At 44.8% G+C, this 23,401-nt stretch overlaps 1 protein-coding gene across 9 annotated transcripts in view; it reads right to left on the reverse strand.

Moving 5' to 3' along the window:
* The window catches only part of LOC109634329 (RNA binding protein fox-1 homolog 3-like), a 391,336-nt gene that overhangs the window by 15,244 nt on the left and 352,691 nt on the right, over positions 1–23,401 (reverse strand). For 7 of the 9 annotated variants that reach the window (XM_069524959.1, XM_020094768.2, XM_069524958.1 and 4 more), the window contains 8 exons: positions 18,600–18,743; positions 13,532–13,585; positions 10,220–10,312; positions 9,378–9,438; positions 9,232–9,285; positions 3,984–4,116; positions 2,889–2,928; positions 497–555 (listed from right to left, as the gene is read on the reverse strand). In XM_069524959.1, coding sequence (XP_069381060.1) covers positions 497–555; positions 2,889–2,928; positions 3,984–4,116; positions 9,232–9,285; positions 9,378–9,438; positions 10,220–10,312; positions 13,532–13,585; positions 18,600–18,743 — 638 coding nt within the window. The remainder of the gene's footprint in view (positions 1–496; positions 556–2,888; positions 2,929–3,983; positions 4,117–9,231; positions 9,286–9,377; positions 9,439–10,219; positions 10,313–13,531; positions 13,586–18,599; positions 18,744–23,401) is intronic. The other 2 variants (XM_069524962.1, XM_069524964.1) reach the window with 1 other exon arrangement.

Here is a 23,401-nt window from a genome sequence, read left to right on the forward strand (position 1 = left end):
TGAATATTATAAAAAACTGGTGGAGCGGTCCCTCATTCATCACATACATTCTCCTTCTGTGTTTGGCCTGTACACGTCGTACTTCTAGTGTGAAAACAGTTATTAATTAAACTAAAACTCAACCTTTGCTTCTACGATTTAAGTCATTAATCTGTAATGTGTTTTGTGACAAACACATTTTCCTTCAAACTTCATCTATTTCTACTTTTTACTGTAATTTCCTCCTCGATCAACTTGTTGCCTTTAAAAGGAAAGTTCAAAGATACCATATCACCATTTCACTCCAAAGTCAATTAGTTTATCAGCATTAAATAATGTTTCTGATGTCTGCTTTCAAAAAATATAATCTATAATAAGAGGTTTCTTGCTTGTGATGATTTAAAATGTTTCGATTACGGAAATTCAGAGTTCATTAACAGACTCAGTCATCTTTGTGCAACATAACAATATATTGATGAATTAAAAGGATGAAGAGGTGGATGAGAGGGAGTCTCACCTGTCACTGTAAGCAGCGGTGGTGGTGGGCTGGGCAAATCTGTATGCTGCATAGCCACCCTGTAAAAATGCCAGTGTTAATAAATGATTAAACAGAACCTGCACATTGAAAGGTTAGTGCTCATAGACACATGAAAATACAATACAAACACAGAGGCTCGAGTTGCCTTCATAGTCAAATGTCACTGCGCAGTGTTTTGGTCATCAGCTCACATTCCCCAGCTGCAAGTTCCCTATCAAACACCAGAGGGTGCTGTTTGATATATGGTGTGTTGGGCAGGTGGTGGCAACAGGGGGATGAATGATGCTCTGGAGAAGCAGCGGATCTTGGGGAAGCGAGTCGCTGTCACACTGGAGGCTCATCCAGGGAGCAGCAACAGCATAACAGAGGCCACGTGAGCCAGATCCCCAAATTCAGCCCATTTTTAGATTGACGAGTCTCTGCTCCTGCATTATTGAGGAGCCCCTTTTTCCTTTACACGACCCCCCTGGCTCACAAATGAAGTAGGAAGGTAGAAGACGACCGGACCGTTGGGGAGTCAGGACCGCTGTATTCATTTGCCAGAGTGGGGAAGGAATTAAAGACCTCATTGTGGAGTGCTGCTATTACTCTCTTTGAAAAATGAAGCTGTTCTCCCACTGTTTTTCTATTAGTGCCAGTAGAGTGTGTGCCCATCTGCGTCCATACGGTGGATAGGTGGCTTTTAATAATGCATGTTTTCATTCATTTTTAAACTCACGGAGGAAGACGTTCGATGGAGAGTGGCGCAGAGAGGCACCGGTGTGATGATCGCAGCCACGGCTGGCGCATGAAATCAGGTCAGGGGCAGCGTTTGAATCCCGCTCCCCCGATCCTCCAACCCCCCAAAGATTCTCCGCTGGGACAGGAAGTCAGTGTAGTTGAGGCAGATGACTTTCTGTGGGACGGCCATGCCTTGGGACTGCGCTGATTACAGCAACAGCCTGAACAAACACGCCCAATAAATCACTCTCCCTCTTTGTCAAATCCTGCACACAACAGTGCAGCACATTTGTTATTTTGTCGTGCCGAATGTGTGTGTTTCTGCATTCATCTATGTGTGTTTCCACATAGAGGTGCAAGCATGCATATGTATGAGCACATGCGATGTATGTAGTGTATATTTATATACGTAGGCATTAAATTTCCCTCTCTGCTAATGTATTAGCAGGTCATTTATTTCCAAAGGGAGACGTTGACACATCAGCTGGCTGATAAAAAAAAAGCCAGTGTCCAGTGAATGATGGTGAAGGACACTGAGGGCTAAGGGACAGCTTCCTTTTGGTCACCGGAGACCTTCACGCACACTCAGTCAGTCTGAAGCAGTGCAGCGGCCAGCGCCAAAACTAATGGCAGTAAAACACCAGGGGCTGGCCTGACGGGTTGAGTGATGGACCGACCTGGCTAGGCAATGGTCAAGGGATGCAGGGGTGCAGGACTTAGCTAGAGGTGGCAGAGCTAGTGTGAGAGATCACTCAAGGCACAGCCGGGGTCTCGTCCATGGTGGTGGTTGTCCCTACAATAAAAGCCGGTGAAATACAGCGCTATCATGTGTGCTGGTGTGTAAGTCATATATCACTGGGTTCCAGCATTTTGTTCCCAGACACTGGTTGTAGTCAGGGTGAGAGTGAGAGGCAACTGTCACTGCTGCTGTGCCCCCACTGTCATTTCGCTTGCAGTCGAATCAAAGGGACAAATTACAACCCCCCCCCGCAAACGTTTGGACTGATGTCAAAGTGGGGCAGCGTGGTAATTTCAGCATTATCTCCCAAGCATCCATGCTTTTCTCTGTCAAGGGCGACGTGGAGCAGGGCCAGCCCCTGATGTGACCCTGCCTGCATGGACAGCTACAGAGGGACGGCTAATCCCTTTATCTTCCGCTGCTCCCCTTATCTCCCACATGGTGATGGCTGGGAGGAATCGGCTCCACTCAGGCCTGTGCAGACCCCCTGGGGCAGGGATATCCCAGCCAACCCCTCTGAGTGTACACAAGCGGGAGCGAGGAGGGAAAGATGCAGCGAGAATTGGGAAGGGCTGCAGAAGATGGGCCACCTTAAAAACCCAGACAAATCTAAAGCAAGAAATGACCTAACTTGACACGGGACACTGAGCGCGGGTCTGCCTCTATGCCAAAGTCTGAGATCATAGGAAGAGAGAAGAGGGAGATGAGGGAGGAGCTCAGGGGGTTTTAAATTTTGTTGTCGGGTTTCTTGGCACAGCAGACAGAGACCTAATCGACACCGACTTGGCAGCGAGGCTGGGAGAATGCTGAGGGCTGAGGAGATCACGTTTTTGTCTCCGGGGCTGGGCTTTTTGTCTGCTTTACTTCTGTTTCATCTAAGCAGGCAAGAAGAAAAGAGCCAACTGTACTTACATAGATCTCCGCACCATAGAAGCCATCTTGGTACACCACCCTGTGAAATTAAAGAACAGGAAAGGAGTGTTAGTTATGCTGCGCTCCTGAATCTCAGCCCCTGACACTCTTCCTATTTCAACCATTTGTGGGACTGTGGGGTCAGCTCTTAGCGGCTTTAGTGTAGTGTGCCACAAATAATGAATGATACATTAAAGCGAAAAGTGCAACCGTTTCACATCCCCGTCCAATTTTCTGCTCCGGTAAAATTGTTTGTCTTTCCAGTTGCTGCAGTGTTGTCAGGCGGGTGGTGGGGAGAGGAGGTGAGGACAAAAGACCTCCGTCACATGACTCCGCCATATAAATCAACCAGCTGCCATCAGTAGCGGAGGGCCCCGGACTAGGAGGGAGGGGAAAGGGGGACGTGGGATTTCAAGTCCCAGCTTCGACGGTGAGTCTCTCTGCAGCAAGATGGATCCTGATCTAATCACAGATAGACAGCTATACTGGGCCCTCGGCCGGCCTCCGTCAGACCTCTCCCATGGCCACACAGACCACTGCTGATAAGAGACGAGTGTGAGGCAGGGCTGCGCAAAGCCAGGAGATCAGCATAGGCCCTGGTAACAGTCCAGTGAGATCTGCCCAGTAATACGCTATCTCAGCTCACTGCAGCTCTCCCTGTGGCTTTGTTAGTTCCTCCTTTGTCAATACACAACGTATAAACGTAAAGAAGGTCAGTGTAAACACACCTAGATACCAACAATGATTTTACTCCCTAAAGAGCCTTTTAGGATGAATTAAAAGTAGATGACCAGACATATTCACAAATGTATCTGTTTTAGACAGTTACATTTTTTGACCCATATAATAACTTGTTTTCAGCAAAACTAGGACAAAACACTGAATCACAACCCCTGGTGAATCAAAACTGCTTGGTGTTGAGAAATAACAGAAATATATCCCTTTTCATATCAACACAAAAAAAGAAAACTGTAAATGTAAATATAGTAAAACGCCAACATGGACGTAAAAGACAAGAGTGTAGCAGGAAGGTCTTGTGTACAGTCACTCATACTCCACCCGCTACTAGATTCAGGTTAAAGATTAGATACTCACGCTCCGTAAGCTGGGATGGGTGGTGGCGGAGGAGCTGTGCGGAATGTGTTGTACACAGCCCGCCCCCGACCTCGCAAGTGGGCACCCCTATAGGCCACCGTAGCGCCTGTGGCAGGGTAGGGAAACCCTGTTACTGTGTAAGGAAACACACAAGAGAAGAGAAAATGACTTTCAGAGAACATCCTCGACTTGGCATTGCTTACCTTATGACAGAATACATTAGAGAGAGACGTGTGGCACTGCTTTCCCTATGACAGAATGCATTATGGGGAAGACAAGGAAACAATAGATTTAATCTTTTCTAGGTGCGCCTCATCGAGCACTCTCCCCTTTCTCAGCTCGCTGCTTTGTGCCGTACTCAGCAAGGATCCACATTTGCTGTACGCATCCTTTCCCGATGCCTGGCGAGGGGCAGCCTTGAAGCATAGGCAGGTAATAGATGCAATACCACTAGTTTCGCACCACGGCTTTTGCACAGTTTAGACACAATGGGCTAGCAGCAAGGAGAACAGTGGGAGGGTGGACGGGGGGGAAGCAGAGGGCGTTTCTAGGTGTTGGGTGGAGACGAATGAAAGGTGGTTGTTGAACAACCTGACTAGATGTTCAGAACTTCCCCAAGGGGAAATGGAGCAGATGGGCTGGATAGCCAAGGCCCAAACCTCAGTATGACCCCCATCTCCAAATCCATCTGGGAACATCTTTAGCCAATCGCACGGCTCCATATGTCCTCTGCTTACGACTACCAGCAAATCACAAAGGGGAGGTTGGGGTGAAAGGCTTCAGGGTGACTGGTAAGGGTTGGTGTGATGGTGCGGCAAAATGTTCACGGTCACAGATTAGAGGACAGGCGATGTGATCCTCAGCTCTCTACTTAACCTTCAATCAGTCCACTGACTGTCTGATTACAAGCAGTGGAGGTGCATACAAACACACCGATCTCCAGAAATGATTAAGTTGGCCTCCCCTTTTCCTGCAAACGAAATTCCCTCACAGCCCTCTTCCCTCTCTTCTTCACCCTCTCTCCCTCCCCCAACACCTAGTCCATCACAGTACAGTCATCTCCATTATTCTTCATCCCCTGCAACGCCTCCTCATCACCCTCCCCTCACCTTATTCCTCTTTATTCATTTCCATGAGATGTTTTGGGTGAATTCATCAAAGACCACTTCAGTTTCTCCAATCAGAGATCACTCAGAGCTGCGAAGCTCCTGTCTGGTCCTGTTGGAGTGGGGGGTGGGACTCGGTTGGGGTGAGTAACGCAGGTTAATAACATGTATCCACCGTGTTTCAGATGAACCCGCTGCCACATAGGAGACAGCAGGCAGCCCCTCGCAATCGCAGATAAACGAGACCGCAATGAAGATCCATGATGGCTCGTATACATTTGGCGGTGTATGGGTTTCTGCCTGGGGAGTGACGGTCTGGCGTCACTGGGCCGTGTGCGGCGTTAACCCTGCAGGTGGACGAAACCAGTGAGCATCCTAATGAACGATGCACACACCAGCCCCGCTGCTTCAATAAAGCTGACAGGGAGACAGATTAGTAGTGCTTTTAAAAACACAGAGAGCCAGGTTTAATGTCTTCTGCCATTAACATCACGCTCCATTAGTGGGTCCGCACACATATTCAAACTCTGCGTCTCATTTGGCCAGGTAACACCCACATTCTCGCCTCCTCCCTTCCACACACCCACCAAGGTACAGGGCACTTTGTTTGCTGCCAACGCACCAATAGACTGCCTGGACTCGCAGGGTGCCCCCAAGTGATTTATAATGCTGACCTTGACATTTAAATTAGTCTCTTTTTTTTGGAGCACTGGACATCTGAGCGTAGTCGCTAAAGGGCAAAAACTATCCTCTTTGATAGTTTCTGAGGTGTGTGTGTGTGTGTGTTTTACCCTCTACTTAAAAAAATCACTGCTGTTTACTGGCCCCCACAAAGTCCAATTGCCATTTTCTTTCTTTTTTGGAAATTTGTATGCAATATGCATGCACTGATGTATGTGAATGTAAACTCGTAATGAGTTGGCGATAGGCTACACTGCTTCAATAATAACCCATAAATCAAAGGCACTGTCACACCTTAGTAAGCCCGTGAAAAGCAACAACAGCCACGGTGTATGAGAGCACAAACCTGGTCTAGCCACCAAAGTCAAACACCTTTTCCGGGAGGGGGGCTGGAGAAAATATGAGTTATGTGCTGGAGGGCGGCGGGGTCACGCTGCACCTCATATGTCATATGTGTCAACCCGAGAGAAGCTCAATACCTGCAGAGCCAGTTGGACCTGAGGTAATCCAGCTCTGTGCCAATGATGGGGTCATAACCGGCTCCCATAAAGAAAGATCTGATTTTCCACAAGGTTGATCTCTCTAATACTTCCTGCTCAAATACATCGGGCAATGAGCACTTAATCCACGCACTGGGGACCAAAAACAGCTTAATCTAATCAAGAGTCTGGAGCTTAATTATCCCCCTAACGTACACTCCAACAATGAGAGGATCTGTCTACATATATTAAGATGGCAATTAGCCTTTCTTTTCTGTCATTTACACAGCTGGTAAGCTTTCCATGAGTCCTCAAGAAAAGTCCACCTTAGTTGCAGAAAACATGAAGTGGTGAATGAAAAGCTACTCATCTCCTCTCTCTGCAGGTATTAGGCTGCAGAGGAGAGGCTCTCTCTGTTTGCCTCGGGGCAACTGGCCATATGAAGGGATTTCTCAGTGGCAGCTGTCCATGGTGCTTAAAATACCCAACACAAGGAGTCATTTAGAAATCTTTGCCAATTATTTTTAGATGAGGTAAACAGAGTTATGTGTATTGCACATAGACTATCTGATCAGTTTCTTTGTGTTTTGATGCAATAGTCAATGTCTGCATTGTTGCAGCGCTTTCCTTACATAAGAAAGTGAATGCACATGTACAAATCTGTGTACAGGATTTCTTGAATCCATATATCTGTATATAAATATAAATGCTTTAAATTCATAAACAAGTTTGTCACATTAAATTATGATACATTAATTAAAACCAAATGTATATTTAAGTCAGTAAAATGGACAGAGACAAAGACAGCTAGATGGTCATTGTATCATATTCTGTATGGACATGTATCTACATGTATGTGGTTGAGGCAGAAAAAGGCAAAAATGTGAGCACAAACACTGAATGTCTACCAGCTACCATACACCATGATTTGTGCCACTGCCATGTTTTATTGTCAATCCCTTTATTTGACTGCAAACCCAATCACCTTGCTCCTCTTACTTGGTACAAGACAACCCCCTTTCCCCCTACAGCAGGCCCCTGGGGGAGCTTTGGGTGTTAGAGTGGAAACAGAGGACATGGACCTGGGATCGGAGCTGCCTGCCTGTGCCCGACCAACTACACCCCCCCTCTCCACTCCTCTATCAGTAGGAGGGGCCAATCTACCCTGGAAGAGGTTAAGAGCGGGGAGCTGGCGTGAGGCTCTCATCCGTCATTCTCCTGAATGGGTTTTGAGGACAATAAACCTGTAGCGCCAGGACGAATGGAGACGAAGTGCGCTGTCAACGAGTCAGGATTTATGGCTCCCAATTTTACTGATCTCCCGCACAGAAATGAGGACTGATAAACAGTGATTAATCGCCTTTATATCCCATTTTACTCCCACCAAAAGTATATTAACTGTAGCTATGATGATTTTCCTGGAACCTGATTGTATTTTTTTTTTCGTTGTTTTTCTTGGAGATGGGGGAACATCATAGTCAAATGCATGATCAGTGTTGGGGTTTTTTCTTTCTTTTTTTACAGCTAAATATGCCTTTTTCTGCTCATTAGTGTGGTTTTGTTTCAAAAATGTATCTCTTATTTATGTTTCCCATCTTCCCAGCTGGCAAGCATATGTTGTCGTTTAGGCTTGGCAAACTCCAGCGCCATGTCAAGACGACTTGAAAAATTAGCAGCCAATAAATCACCCAGCCCCTCCTGCTTCCTCTGCCTGGAGTGGTGGACCACACTCCCTCTGATTTATGAGATGATTTGGGAAGTGTGTGAGTGTGTGTGAGTCTATGTGTGTGTGTGTGTGTGTGTGTCTGTGTTTGAGAGAGTGTATTATGGAGAAAGTGTGCACGAAAGAGGCGACATGCATTAGTGTCTGTGTTCTACATAGGTTATCTATTTCTGTATGCTGGAATGCACTTGGTCCGAGTGTAAAAGCAGGGCAGGGGATAGTGTTGTGTGTGTATATAGGTCAGTGAAATGATTGTTAATATAAGTTAGACTTACTTAATGTCTACATTTTTAATTCAGAGGAAATTCTACCTGACCCATAATTTATATGTTTGCGTGTATGCATGCAACTACTGAGAGAAAGAGAGAGAGAGGGAGAGAGACAGAGAGAGAGCATGTTTGTTTGTGTGAGTAATTATCAGGGGAAGATGTCAAAACCAAGGGAATGCTGGGGGGAGGAGTAGGAGGGTAGGTGGGAGGCAGGGGAGGAGGCATGGAGGGGGTGAGGGGTTGGGGATGAAATAAAAATGATAGATGGCTGCTTTCTGTCATGGACAGTTATTTAGAGGTTCGCCGTAAAGCTGTCCGGGGAATGAACAGATTTTAGTCTAATGAGCAGAAAGGAAAGCCGTTAAAGTGGCGCGATGTGCTCAGCACTTCTTCCAAATGAAATAGTACCATTTCCCCCTCATTAAAATGCAAAGGGTTCATATAACATACAGCAATAAAGCTGGCATGTCGAGGCACAGAGAGATAGGGAAAACCCCACTGAGCTCATCTCATTCCTCCATTACTGAGACCAGAAGGAATAGCGGCCTTCGACAGGGTAGGTGCCAACAATATCGCTCACTCAATCTCCCTTATTCGGTTAGCTCTGTAAAAGTCAATCTGGCGCACTTGGCAAATCCATCCACAGCAGCAGCCTCCACAATCTGATAACAGTTGCAGGGGCGCTTGCTCTTGAAATCATTTTTTTCAGCTTTACAGTTGCACACCGTGCAAACAATGGCTCAGGCTCCTTCAGCCACTCAGAGAAGCTTGGATCATCCACTGCTTATCTAGGCCGCTCGCAGATTCACTTTGATTTGAGGGGAATTTCATGTTCAGTAGGTTCAGCATGAACCCGATTGTGAAAATTCAGGGGTCAGATTGGGATTGGCTGTGGCCGATAGTGGCCTCAAGTACACTTGCGGTGCATGGGGTGGAAGGTTGAGAGGAAAGCATTCAAAATTCAAACAGCAGGAGCTGCAGGTCTCTTACCAGCATACAGTTCAGGACCATAGACAGCTCCGACCACTGGATTCAGCTTCCAGCCTGATGAAGGAAGAAAAACTCAACTCACGACCAGAGCAAAATGAAAATACGGGTTTTTGTTTTTAGGTTTTGTTATAAGGTTCGGCACTTACCGTTCGTGTAAGGGTTGGCCACTTTTTTGTTTGTCATCACTCGTGCTGTTGCATTGTTAACCTGTTAAAATCAACAAAACAAAAGGCCTGTGATTACAGACCCTCACATTTACTATCCACACACTCAAGGGTGGGCCAAAAGCAAAAAGCAACCGAAGATGTAACAAAGACAAAGTCATAAAGTAATAGATTAATAAATAAATAAATGGTTATGTAAATATGTTTGTAGCACTATGGTGTGATTGTGTTTGGTTCACCCTTTCATGAATTTATTCATCATTTCAATTTTCTTACACATTAATAAATTACTGGAAAGAGAGGGGGAAGCATGCACCAATTACCCACAGGTATGAATAAAAAAAACCAACATCCTCCAAAATCAGTAATTGGTTGAATAAACAAATGGATTCCAAAAGAAAAACACAGGCAGTGCTTTGATTTTCTTCTATTGACCTGATGAGAATGACTGAGCGGGGGCTCGGCTCATCGTAAACAAGAGCAGAATCACAGCAGGCACTGCTAAACGATGGTGACGGGAGAATGCAGGTCTTCTCAGGTTTGTCAGGAACCCAGAGGATGATAGCATGCATTCATTCTGCATTGTCAGGTAATGATGGACAACCGACGTGTCCAGGTTGACATACATGAAACGTGCATTCTAGTGAGAACAAGTTATATGCACCATTATGCATGCATGCATCCAGGCACACATACATTCTAGGATGCAGATATCCACTCACACACACCTCAGCCACATGCAAATGCATGGGTTTGTAGGTAAGTTTAGGAGGCAGCAGGCAGGAAGTAGAAAAAGATGAGGAAAAAGGGAAAAATGAAAGCACCTCAATTTTGCGTCCCTCTACGATTGTACCGTTTAGTTTCTCCCGTGCACGATCAGCATCTGTGCTTGTTTCGAAAGTTACAAACCCAAAGCCCTGAGAGCGCCACGTTAGCAACCGGTAGAGAGAAAGGTTGGACACACGCACACACACACACACACACACACACACATACACACACACACGCACACACACCACGCATATTCACATTCACACAAAGAGGAAAAGAAAGGGGCAGGGAGGAGAAAAGGGAAAGAGGTGAGAAGACAGGAGTAGGTGAGCAGCAGAGTCGAGTTGTAAGCAGCCAGATTAATTAGAGGCAGTTAGTGAGGCGTCAGGAAACAGCAAAGAGAGAGATCCGAGGAGGAGAGGATGGCGGTGACGTGACCTCACACAACAACACCAACAAACCTGCCTGCTTTACCCAATTAAACAGCACAGCACTGGTGCCATGGGTGAATGTCAGAAAGCAGTGGATGCAAAATACTGTGTTAGCTGCCATAATAGTCGTATAATTATCTACACAACTTCAGCAGCACGGCCCTCTTCTTTCTTTGAAGGCGTGGGCAACGGGGGAAGGAGTGAGGATGAATTCTCCAAAGAGAGATGTTAACTTGATCTCTGACTGTTTCTAATTCACTGCACTAATAAGTGGGACATTTTTTACAGAGGCAAAATCACACTGGCTCACTGATGCGAAAAAGTGATCGGTGTCACTGCAAATACCATCGCCTGTGATAGAGAAGAGCGAGGATGTTGACTTTAAAACCCCGACCAAAATATACCCAACCTCTCATTTCCATCCCCTCCCCCCCCAGTTCTCTGTCTCCCTCGCTCCCCTGGGGGGTTTGTCACTTCCTTGAGTTATGTGGACTGGGATACTGGACCTGAGCTCTATAGCGGGAGCATTAAGATATGCTGGCCAAACAAGTCCCATTCCTTTGGTTTCTATATATACTTATAGAGGTATGGGCAGGGGTAGAGGGAGCATGGCCGGCGCTGCCTGATAATTGCTTGAGGATGTAATACATGTGAGAGATGGCGAGCGGTGTGATCTCGTATGCATACGCAGGATCTCCGGGCTGCTATTCCTAGCATAAATAACACGGGACCTGTCCTTGGGGAAAGAGAGATAAAGGAATAAATTCAAAAAAGGAACTGAGGGCAAAATTAATCCTTTGGACATTCACCCAACTGTGGTTACCCCCTCTATCTTTTTTTTTATCATGCACAATAATTAGCTTACAAGAGGGGAGAGTGGAGCCACCATTTTTCAAAGGAGACAAACATATTGAATGCAAATTGCCAAAGCTTCATAGGAAATAGATTGTTTATTAATGGCCTGGTAGGTTCATTATAAAGCACACAGGGTGCGGGAGAGGGAGGGAGAGAGCGGGAGAGAGAGAAAGAGAGAGAGAGAGAAAGGCATCATGGGTAATGGCTTTGTAGGGCACAAACAATAAATGCTTGTTACGGCGGAGGAGGCAGGTTTATCCGGTGCTCAATCTTGTCTGGCAGAGGGGGCTGAGTGCAGCAGTGTCGCCTGGTTCCAGGGCTCCCTGCATGCCTGCATACGAGCCCAAACTACTCCCAGGTATGAATGGGAATCAATAGTATTCATGCCTCAACACCCAGCCAGGGAGCCTGTCTGCTTTATGAATGGAAAGCTGTGGAGCTTAGTGCACTCCATTAAATGAACAGCTGGATGAGGAGCACTCGGCTGTTCACACCTCCGCAGGCTTCACCTGTCCATGGTAGGTGGTTAGGAGAATGATACTGCAGTGGCGTGGCACGGCTGTGGCTAGTTTTCTGGTTGACTTTTTGCTAATCTTAGTTTAGGAATTCAAATTCGCATCAAAATACATGTATGCGTGGACAAAGATGCGCCAAAGGACACAGCTGAAATTAAACTTTAAGAGGTAAAATTTGAATTACACCCAGTACAGTTGTGTTTCTGGATTAATGTGTTATATATATTTATATATATAGCCATGTTGAGGATAGAATACAAATTTAAAAAGACACCGGTAAGCCTGTGTGATCCATTACCATTACACACATTGTATTTTATTTTGGCCCACAAAATCCTACTGCTACAGTATTTCTCTGGTATTCCTGAAATATTTACTGGAGCACTAAAATATGTTTTAAACCTGAAATCTGTATGTCTGTGATACGATTTCAAAGATTTACCCCGTCAGTAGGAAACATTGGGTTTGACAAAGTAGGGAGGCCAGAAAGTGCTGATAGAGAAACACTTTCGTGGTTTTGATTGATTCATGGGATTTTTTAGCAATAAAGAAAATTGCTGAAAAATGCCAACCTCAACCCTTCAAATATCTCATTTAAAGCAACACTGTGCAACTTTTGCTGAACAACAGCGCCTTCTGGAGCCAATAGTCGTAATTAATTCTGTTGGGCTCTGAGCTCCGGTGGTTTTCATGTACAGCAAACAAAGCTTATCAATCTCCTGGCCACAGCTCTGATTGCTCGGTCCCTCTCACTGAAGTGAAACATGGCTGCATGGTGTATATTCCTGTCGCTTTAACAAATACACCGAATTCTGTTCAAAATTCTTGATATTTAAAAAGTTTCCTCACTTTCCAAGCTGTCTTATCTGATCTTTTGAACTTGTGGAGCTGAATTCTCGCAGTTTAAGTCACTGACTATTTTGGCACCTTTTTCTGGAGATCGTGTTTGCTCACCAAGGTTATACAGAGTTTCAGCTGCTGCTATTTTCATGTGAAACTATTGCATAATGTGGCTTCAAAATCACTTTAATTTGCCTGGATCTGGGCGTTCATTGCATACAACATCCAAACACTTTAAATATAAGTTAGCATTAGTATTAGCCTCCAAAGTTCTTTTAGCCAAACAACATTTATTTGCAAATTCATCCCAGAGGACACCATTAAGATCCTGAATTATCGTCTGTTTAAAACAAAATGATAAAACCTGAATAATGTGGAATCTGTGGAATCAACGCCCGGCCTTCAAAGAGAACCCTTAACAAGTGGTTTCAGCTCCATAAGCTTGAGGACCTGCAGCCTGCTTGTGGATTAAGTGAATTGTGAAACAGCTCAATAATGAATTGATTGACAGGGCTAATGATTCACAACTTGGGTTAGAGCTGCAACAACAAAAACAGTGGGGAGAGCGAGAGGGGGAGAGAGAGAGAGGTGTGGTGGATGTATGTCTCCCGGACCAGGCTTAGAGACCACTACTCTCAGCCAATGTACACACTACACTAATGCCATCATTAGGAAACAGAAGAAGTACATGGTAATGAAGCAGCTGGCGTTCTAGTTCACTTACCTTGGATCCTCGCTCATTAAAGATAATCTCCACATCTAAAATCTTTCCAAATTGCTGCAGAGAGAAAAGAAAAAGAGAAGAGCGGGGCAGAGACTGAGTTAGAAAGCCTCATTGGCTGTGAATTCATGAGAAGGACGACTGGAGAGAGAAAAACCATTAAGACAATATGGAAATGTTACTTTTGTGAGGAAATGGTGGTCAATTTGCATTTGTTAGCTCGGCAAACAGTTCTTTAAGCTCACTGGCGTGCTTTAAAAAGAGAGCTCATAGTTGCTGCTCTGGCGCATTTTTGTACTTCAATCAAAACTCTACGTGAGATCACAGTCTTTGATTGCACATCAATAATTGTGATGTTTATTTCCTTGTTTTAACACAGAGATACAAAGAAGCATCAGGTTATATTTCGATGTCTTGAGATATGGATCCACCTCCGCGATCACCTGGTCCGAGGACTTGTGAAGAGTTTGTTGGATCAGTTCTGACTGCACCTCCTTTTATAAGCCTCCCTGTGTATCTTCTATTCTTCCCTCTCTCTTCCTCTCTTTGTTTGTGTGCTCTCCCAGTCAACAGGACCTAAGGGCCAGTCCCCAGGGGTTAACATGCTCCAGCCTTTCGATTTAACAGGCCTGCCTTTGGATCATTAAAAAACAGAGGAATGAAAGTAAACTGTAAGTTCCTCTAATGAGTGGAGTGAGAGCGACTTTTAATTGCTGTCTACAATGGCCGTATTATTTCATTAAAAGTAATTACCCTGTCAAGCGGTCCGCGTCGCCTTCATTTCTGCACAACAGGGAAGAAATGGGCCTTCCATGTGGTCGACGCTCAATGGGAATGGATGGATCGTTTGACTGAGTCTCTAATAGGGGTTAGGAGGAGCTGGCTATTATCTGGCTGGAGTGAGTGGGCTTGAGGAGCTGAGGGTTTATGCGTTAGCAAAAACATATGCCTCCCCCTACTCGAAAGGGTAATGTAGTGACCTCACCACATCAAGTTCAAAATGGAAGAAAAAGACTTATGTTATTTAAAACCTCCTCAGTTTTATCAGATTGCGTTTCTTCTTCGTTAAAAGATATTCCACACATCTGCCTCATAAGATGCTCAGCTCCGCTGATTCGAATGGGAAGCGCCGGCTTCGATCACGCACACTCACACATTTATATCCCAGCGTGATGCCCCTTTCTCGCCTGAGATGACAATGCTTCCCCCATGCAATGTGCAGATGCTAATTGTTTTAACCGAGCGTAATGGGCTTGTGGCGTCGATTAATTAGTTTCAGAGGAAGTCGTCTTTGTGGATTTCCACATGGCGCTGGGGACTGCTCGTTGCTCACCAGTGATCTCATGCACTTCTGTCTCCACCCACCCACTCATACCCACACACTCTCTCACACACACACACACACACAAACAGCTGCATCAGCAGCACCGATAAACAATAGCTTCAATGGGAGGAGTCTCCAGAGGGAAGACGAGGGCTGCAGTCAGATCCATGCACCCACAGACTATAAAAACAACTCAATATCAATATGAAGACAAAAAACAAAAAGAAGCATCCACAAGTTAAACCCGAACCAGTGGTTTTACATGTTCATTTGTCTCAAATAATTAATTTTGACTTCACAGCTGATCGCGCTGCTACATTTGAGATATTTACTTCTTTTTTTCCCCCAGGTATCCATAGGGTTCCATTCATTTCTAATTCCATATGGTTTCCTTTAGTGTTATTAAGGAAACGTCTCCAGTCATTCTGCACTTAAAACACATTACGGGGAAACGGAAATTACATTGCATGACTCAAGCAAGTGTGGCTTTTACACATAAATGAACAATGGCTGCCGAGGGAAGTAAAAAATAAATTATGTTAAATAACCTAAAACTGTAAAACATGTGTACAAAGATATCAACAATTGATGTGATTCTTTGACACAGTGTGGACTTGCTGGAAAATAGAAAATAAAATCATGACACACAACTTCCTATGCCTCAAGCCTTCTAGTGTGGGAGCAACAAACACGCTCAACTGTGCCTCCACCTTTCATCAGCTTGAATTTCTTTAAGCTCTTCAGAAACCTATAATTACGCTACAGCGGCAGTGTGTATTCAAACAGTAGCGTGGCAGTGGAGGATGTTCAGGCACAGCAGTCAGTGTGACAGAAGGGTGGGGGAGGGGGGGCAGAGGTCCTGATTGCTCTGGGAAACGCTGTGAGAGCCCTTACATGCACCGTGAGAAGCACTGCTGAAGAACCCAGTCGCATAAACGAGGGCACCCTCAAGTAGCGCAGCATGGGCGCTGCGCAGGGCTCTCTCGCATTGGAGTGTTTTCATTCCCCACACTTGCTAGCTCTCAGAGATCACAGTTTCTAATTACTGATTGAGGTCCGCTGTGGTCGTCCTAATGAGCCCTTCATTTAGCGCCTCGTTAAAGGCTTGCAGGTTTCTCCACACCCGTAACCCTGTGGTGTGCCGGGTGAATCTCAGACCCTCCCTTCTTGTTTTAGGGTGCCGGCTCCACAGCCTTTTACCGGCGTTGAAACCTTTACTAGCGTCAACGGGGAGGGTTTCTCCGTGCTGCGTGGGAGCAGATGGAGCTCCTGGTGGGGTTTAGCCTTCTTTAGTGGGCCGTGCAGCACCTCCACTCTCCTCCTCCTCCGTCTTCCCGCCTGCGTGTCTGTGGGTTTCACTCAAGCGTAACAGTAATGGCGTATTGAGCCAGTGGCGCTCCAGAAGCCATTAGAGCTAGAGGGATGAAGCTTTCCACACGCTGATCACACAAAGGCCCATTGTGGAGGCCATGTCAGAGGGTGGAGCGGACCAGCTATCTCCTTGCCAAGCACTACCCCAAGACAATCAATCCCACAATCCTCCGCAATGCCAACCACCGAAAGGAGAAGGGGGGGGCGAGTAACAGGGAAGGAATGGGCAACACGTGGGTGAGGAGGGTGATTGAGGGGGACTGGGTGGGACACGATCAATTTTGTATCGTATATCTGCATGAGCCGGGCCAGGCACACAAAGCCTCCGAGCTAATTACTGAAGCGATTTGGATTCCACATGACCTGCACCAGAGCTGGGAACAATAAAGCCAACAATCAGAGAGAGAAAGAGAGAGAGAGCAGCCATGTTGTCTGCAATTTATAAAGCCACAGCCCGGGCGGTAATTAATATCATCAGCTGGATGTTGTCATCATAACGATGAGAATTAACGCCTCTGGGTTCTAATGGTCCAATTAGCGCATAACATTTAAAGTACATTTTTGGCCATCGTCTCCATTCAGATCCATTATCATTATTGAATTTGGGATGTTTGGGTCAATTCTTATTGAGGCTTCTGTGAGACACAAGGGTGAGCTGTTGAAATATTCATTGCCTCATTAATTGGGTGAGAGACAGAGAGACAAAGAGACATTTTCCGATGAGGACCTTTGGTTTGCTGATATGTAATATGTGTCTGCTGTGTGTGTAACCTCTGAACAGGTAATCAGGACAAACGGTTTTCTCCGTCCCAATTTCAGCAGACAATTTAATGTCATGCGATGGTCTAAAAGCTACTTAAGAAGCTTTTTTGTGTGGATAACAATCCTGCAGGAAACTCAGATGAATGTTTAATTCTAGTGACCAAGACAGAAGAAATTAAAGATAATACTGCTGCTTTTTGCTCCCTAATTTAAACCACCATTCCTATTGTTACTAATGACATTGTTCTCATCAAGCTCAGGTTAATTACTGAGATTTAGGGAGGCGGCTAAATAGCAGCCTCGACGGGTTAAAGACAAAGATGAACGGTAAAACTTCACTGTACTGGGTTCCATATCTCAAGTGCAGCAGGGAGTTTTTTTCCCCCCTGACACATCAGCACCTGATTGTGACTGATTTGCCTGTTTTTCTCTACTTTTCCAGACTTGTAAAAACTCAGAAAGCACTTTTTATTTCTCCTGCCAATGTAGTTAATGATGTAAATGTCATTAATTATGTGGCTGCTGTTGTGCGATTTGGCCCCACTGCTCATTTTTCATGAAGCGTAATAAGCCAAAGTGTAATATTTTTTTCTTTGTGTCAGGCAAGGTGAGGTGCCTTCACTACCATCCTTTCAGGTGGAGTAAATTTAAATTTTACCTCCTAATAATGTTGTTTGGAACGTCTTTAGATAATTCAGACCTGGTATCAACATCCGTCCTGAGACGTTATCGCAGGTGGACAGCGTGAAGTTAATCTGTTTAGAGTTGGCATGAAAATGTGTCTCCTGTGGCCATGTGATCGGTAAGCAACAGCTTGTAGAGTTAGTGGCGGTATGCACCTCATTGCTGGCTGCTTATGTGACTTCATACCAAACACATCAGGAAGCTGTGTGGACGTCCCTGGACCCGGCGATGGGGAGACAATTCATTGAATTGTTTGTATTTTGTTGTAAATGTTATTGTAGATCAGGTTTTATTTTATGTATTGTGTGATTTTGTATGTTTTTCACTTATTAATATTTGTATATCTAAGGTAATTATACCTTAAACTGTCTACACAGTTGATACATTAAATTTCAACTTCCAACTCCAACTTTGTGCTTTTTTTTCTGGAGAAAATTATCAGTTCTCGCACCAAACCATTTTAATAGTATTAATTTAGCTCCAGAAGACATCCAACCCCAGTGGTCTGGATTGATATTGTGGGCACAGACAAATCAAAGGAAGGTCAACGAGAAGTGAAAAAAATATGTTCGGTCAGCTGAGTAGGTGGTCCTTCATATGCGACCCAGGATGCATTTGAATTATCACTACGAAAAGAATGCGACGACATGCGCCACAGACAACCTCTTGATGTGGTCACAGCTCAGGAAGCATTTGGGTGCGTACAGACTTAGCACTGACCACTTGTGATCGGATCACTCCGGACGGATGTTAATAGCAGGTGAACAGGGACCTGCATATTCTACAACATGTGTTTGCAATGTTACCTCGTTCTCAGATCTAAGTGATTAACTTGACAAGTACAGCATCACTGTGACAGTTAGATAAAGGCCTAACCCACAACAAAATAGGGAGTTTGAATAAACGGGAGTTTTCCTTGCAGGCACTTACCCCGAACATTTGCCTTAGGTCAGGGTCCCGGAAGCGGAAGGGAATGTTGGAGACATGTAACCGTTTGGGCTGCTGCTTCTCTGAAGAGTCTGAGTGCTGGAGCTGGAGCTGCTGAGAGCCCTCTGTTTGCGTCACATCATCTGTCTGCCAGAGGGAAACAAACACAGAAAAGACACACGCTGCTCATTAGCTGCTACAGTATACTGTACCTCCCGGTCCTGAAGCAGGCGGCGGGGAAGGGGGGAGTGGATGTGGCAGGGTGCGGGGTGGGGTTGGGAGGCCTGGCTGACTAACTTACTCGGCGTCTGCCATTTTTCAATCCGGCGAGAAAGCCAAAGCGATAAACAGCCGATGACTTATAGTGTCAAACCTGAGGTTGTGCATTACAAATCCACTTATTAATCTCTTGCACTTAGCTCTTGAGCAACAGGGAAGATTGAAGGCGCTGACAAAAAGGCGTGGATATAGATCCCACGGAGCCCTGACATGTCTAGACTAAAGACACATTATTGGTGACGTTTGCACACAGGCATCAGAGTGCGAGGCCCAAAGCCCTCAGCGTTGTTGTTTCCATCATTATGAGAATGCTATGCTGACATTTCTATATAAATGACGTGTCTGATGTCAATGACAAATTCACTTGTTTCTCTGTGTGACACCGGTGATGGATTTCACTGAGGGAGCTGGTGGTTTGTCTGTTTAGATGGACCTTGTTTTTGAGGCAGTTTCTTTCTCTGATGTATTTTCTGTGGATAAAACCTCATTGGTCAACAACATAGTGCATCCGCTCTTTCATGCTGCAGTGTCGGACAAGTCTATCTACACAGGACCTCATATTTGAGTCGCTATAAATTATGCTTTCAAAAATCAGCATCGAGATGTCAACTCTTTGATTCAGAGCAGGTTAAACAAACTGTTTAACGTTTATAAGAGTAATGTGATTTCTTTATATTCATAACATCAATATAAATTGAGCGTTAAATATGAATCCAGAGTCAGGACATTTATTTTATTCAACTGTCATATCTTAGTATAAAAACTGCAGTCTAGCTCTATCCAAAGTAAACACACACACAACAAAAAGTTTAGAACAAATGACAAAACTAAGATGTATAACATATATACTATTTTATATATTAATATTTTTTCAATATTTTACTTTTATTTGATTTTATGGCATTCATTGCCTACTTTCATTCAATTTTGTACTTTCACTTGTTCTCTTATCTTCTTCGTTTTGACTATCTGCTGCTGGAACAAGTGAATTTCCTCAGCATGGGAACAATAAAATTTGTCTTGATTAAATTAAAGTTAAATCATATAATAGTTTTGAGAGGGTTGCCAAAATATGAAAAACACAATTAAAAAAAAATAATAAGTTAATTAAAACCATGTATGAATACGTGAATATTTATTATAGAATTTTGGGTATATACATAATATTACATGTTCCTGGGTGTAAATAAAAACTATATTGAAAGAGGGAAGATATATAAGCTAAGGCTTCATCCTGCACCTTCTTGGTCGGTAAAAACTTGTTTTGACTTTGTGAACAAATCAACAAAAAAATGTGTAAATATATATCTGTATTTGAGATGGATACTTTGAAAATAAAAAAAGTTTGTTTGTAGTGATGGATTTAGTTTTGTGCCTGAGTTATTTTTGCTAAACTCCAGGGTGCAGGGACTCCTGCAGTTGTTAGGAGGGATGTTTTTGTCACAGTGAAGCTGCCAGGTTAGGTTCTATTATGCCTGAGGTCTACTAATATAATTCTACGAAGAAAATGGGAGTTCTGAAATTTCAGTTTCAAATGCAAAAGCTGCAGCTAAACTCAGAAGAAGGAGAAGTATGAAGAAGCAACTGAAGCAGTATTAAGAAAAAAAGAAATCTGTTGTGTAAACACAGAAACAAGTTTGAATGGGAATCAAATTGTACCAGGACACAGACTCAACTGCAATTAAACTGCCACACAGGTAAAGAAAGTAAAAAGGTGAAACCTAGATGATTGAATGGAAACTTGAGTCAGTGTAAAACCTTACTTTTGCAGAAAGGAGTAACTGAATGAGAACTGAGAATGCACATTTGGAAAATAAAGGTTTGAAACTATAGTGCTAGAAACAAATTAGTTCAAATTGAATGTTGTGGGATTTCCTATTGTTAGTGAATGCACCAAGTGCTGTTGGAGACCTGGAGAGACAACCTCAGGGTAAACAGTGACAGACATCAGACCTCATATCACTTGAGTTAACATATGTTAAGTGTTGAGATGCAGTGACTGAAATCTGCCTCCGCCTCTGTTTTTCTTCTGATTTGACGCCTGACAGAAGTTTCCATCTGAAAGTGTGGGTGAAGCAGAAGGGCCACAAACAGTGAGGGAGAAACCGGCGGTTCTGAACGCTGGAAAACTGCTGATTTGATGTTAAATATTTAGCTAAATATTTCTTGGTAATAGTAGATTGATCACTTAAAATAACACTATCTAACTTTTACTGAGCAACAGCACCCTCTGCAGCCACACGTGGTAATCAGTTCTGTTGTGCTCCGTGTCCGAGCGATTAGTGGTTTTCACGTAGAGGAGAAACAAAGTCTATCACTGTGATGAGTGGATTGGTGAGCTCTGTATGTGATGGTATGCTGTATTTGAACTTTGTAGAGATCCAGTCGTGGTTAAAAGACGTGAAGGTGAACCACAAAGAAGTGGTTTCAAAATCAGACACAAAATAATTTATTCTTATAAATAAAAATATTGAAATATAAATCTTATTCCTTCCCTAAGAGGTTTTGCAAATCTGTAACTACATTACACTGCCGTAATTACTCTCATGACCACAAGAGGCCACTCATCAGAGAAAAACAACAACAACAAAAGGTTGTTTTGAGCGTTTGAACATTTGTGTTTGATGCCGTGGGGGCGGTCTCCACTCGGCAGCAGCGAGCCATTGATCAAAATGAACAAAAATGAGTCCTGATTTAGTGGCCGCTGACTCTGGGACTAAATAAGGTAACATGTGGAGGAGGGGAGAATGAGAAACGAGAGAGTGGAAGTGGCAGATATCGAGCACAAAAGCTGTTTGAATGTGATATGTAAACTGCAAGGTCTCCCGGGAAGTGCTCTCTGAGCACGGCAAACACACTGTACACTGGCTGGGGAGTCACATACACGGACACAATCTTGTACTGAGATACAGACGTGAAAAGGGAGTAGGTTGTTCCCGGAGTACAAACGGTTCAAATGACACACGCATCCGCACGCTGATAACCCTCACCCCGCTCCGAGCCTGTCTCGTGGCTGCAGGCCTCTCTTAGTGATACATTTCCCACCATTTAGGAAATGGGGTAGGGATTTATTCATTATAATTCATCATCACGGTATTATCATTATCATCATGATCGTAATGATGATCGCCTTTATTATTCTCATTATCATAATCACAATCCCCACTGTAATGGCTGTCATTTATTTGGTTTTTATGGCCCATTCCGAGACGGTGACATACATTGTTAACAGTGACAGTTGTTTGATTCAAGGTCCCACTTTGTCTCCCCCTGCAGCCATCCAGGTAGGACAGGTTGGAGGCGGCTTCCTAAGTCCTGCCTGGGCTGTGACTCTGTCCAGACCAGAGGTTAACAAGTGGCAAAGGACGCGAGAGCCGGAAAATGCACCAAGATGACCGGCCCGGCTGGTGAGAAGTGGATTTGTGACAGAGAGAGAGAGAGACGGGCGGAGGGGTCTTAACTCTGCCGTGTCCTCCCGCGCTGGAGGTTAATAGCCTGAGTAGCCATGTTGGGCCCTGGGGGTGACACATAGCAGACAGATGCTGGGACCGTGGATGGTGACAAGGTACCGGAGCCCCGCGGGTCAATCTGTTTCATCGGTCACACATGACACTATCGACCTTTAGCGTATGTTGCCAGACTACTGAGCACCACTGTCCTCCAGCTCTGTCTGTCTGGCTTTTTATCATGGCAGGCGTGGTTGCGTGTTTGCAAACATCCAGATTAACTTTCAGTCTGTGCTCAGACAGGCCAGCAGCGCGCTGACCCCGGGGGCAAATACACATGTGTAGAACACAAATACTGAACTGCTGACTCCCGAGCACCCCAGAATTCATCCTACTAACTCAATAGCTGTGTGAGTGTCACTGGGATCCGGGATGCCTGCCTCTGCACGCCGCTCCCGAGGATCTAACCTGCCTGCCTGGGTGTGAGATGGTGGTGTTGCAGTGGAAAATAATTACCTCCGTATTACCATAGGAGGCCACCATCAGTGGCACTTTACTGTCCCGACAGCTGCTGTCACGGGGAAGGAGGAGGAGGTGGGATGCAAAACACGCCGTCACCGCCAAAGCCAGCAAACCAGAGAGTGAGAGAGCTGTCAACTCCGGCAACTCTCCGGCTTCCTGTTCAGTCATTTCTCTAAAAGACTCCCTTGCTGTTATTTGCAAATCGCCTGCAAAGTGCTCTGCTCAGCACTTTCCCCCTCCTCACAGAGTGGCATTACAAGAGCATAATTGAAACTATCTGATTGGAATGCTGCCAAGCAGGTAGATTACATCCGATTAAATGGGGGGGTAGAGGGGTGGGGGAGGGGGATGGTTGAGTCTTCGCTCACAAGAATTATAATGCCTGAGCTTTAATTCATTATTTTCCCTCTCCTGGTCCTCCAGAGTTTGTTGTCTTTTTCTAAAGAAGCTGCTAATATATCCCCTCCATCACCCCAGAGAGCAGGGGGTGTGAGGGGAGTGAGTGGTGGAGCAGAGGGGCCGCCTCCGCCGACTCGCCCTGATTCATACCAAGTAGGA

The sequence above is a fragment of the Paralichthys olivaceus genome, chromosome 5 (assembly GCF_024713975.1).
Source record: "Paralichthys olivaceus isolate ysfri-2021 chromosome 5, ASM2471397v2, whole genome shotgun sequence".
Classification (NCBI taxonomy): Eukaryota; Metazoa; Chordata; class Actinopteri; order Pleuronectiformes; family Paralichthyidae; genus Paralichthys; species Paralichthys olivaceus.